This window comes from Buceros rhinoceros, unplaced genomic scaffold (genome assembly GCF_000710305.1).
Source record: "Buceros rhinoceros silvestris isolate BGI_N320 unplaced genomic scaffold, ASM71030v1 scaffold37651, whole genome shotgun sequence".
Lineage (NCBI taxonomy): Eukaryota > Metazoa > Chordata > Aves > Bucerotiformes > Bucerotidae > Buceros > Buceros rhinoceros.
The window spans coordinates 26,995-27,711 of NW_010396656.1; the positions used below are offsets into that span (position 1 = coordinate 26,995).

At 57.0% G+C, this 717-nt stretch overlaps 1 protein-coding gene across 1 annotated transcript in view; it reads right to left on the minus strand.

The window, feature by feature from the left end:
- Window positions 1-119, minus strand: part of DDX1 (DEAD (Asp-Glu-Ala-Asp) box helicase 1) — a 20,085-nt gene extending 19,966 nt beyond the window's left edge. The window contains exon 1 of the mRNA XM_010145959.1: window positions 100-119. Coding sequence (XP_010144261.1) covers window positions 100-115 — 16 coding nt within the window. The 5' untranslated portion in view covers window positions 116-119. The remainder of the gene's footprint in view (window positions 1-99) is intronic.
- Between the last annotated feature and the right edge of the window lie 598 nt (window positions 120-717).

Consider the following 717-nt stretch of genomic DNA (forward strand, 5'->3'; position numbering starts at 1 on the left):
CCCCACAAGGCACCGGCAGCTCCGGAGGCGAGAGGCTCTCCCAATGCTTTGCTATCGAGGGAACAATCGACACCCCCTACCTGCCCCAGCACCACGTACCCGAAAACGCCGCCATGTTCGCACCACGAACCCACCAGGACCGCGACCAGCAAGGCGCAAGCGCGGAGACCGTCCGCGGCGTTATAGCGCCGGGTGGGAGGCGCCGCGCCGCGCGTTCCGGCCGCGGCTCCGGCCTGTCTGCGCAGCCTTCGGGCGCAGGGATGCGGGCGAAGTCCCCAAGACAAAATCGAAGGAGGAATTATTTTTGGTTTGTTTGAGGATCAGCCCGGTCACCTGCTCGCGATTTTACCGCTTTTCTGAAAGCCTGGAATGTTTGTTTTTCCCCTGCAAATCAAAACTCTGGTATGTCAGTGGTGTTGAGCCTCCTATCCGCAGCTTCATACAGACAGACAGTAAACTCACGGGAACAGAAAGGCTAGTTTACACCCGGCGTAACTTAGGCGTTAAACACGAAGTGCGTGTTTACAATGAGAACCTGCGCTGGATAAAAGGCCTCCGGGGATGGCCGGAGCAGCAGACAACCTGTGGATCTAAAGACTCGTTTGTATATGCTCCACCTAAGCACACATCGGATGTTATATTCTGTGGCTGTGTCCTCGTTTCTCGCCCCAAAAGTGCATCCCACCCTTCACGGCTTAGAGGGAAGGCTGAGGTCTC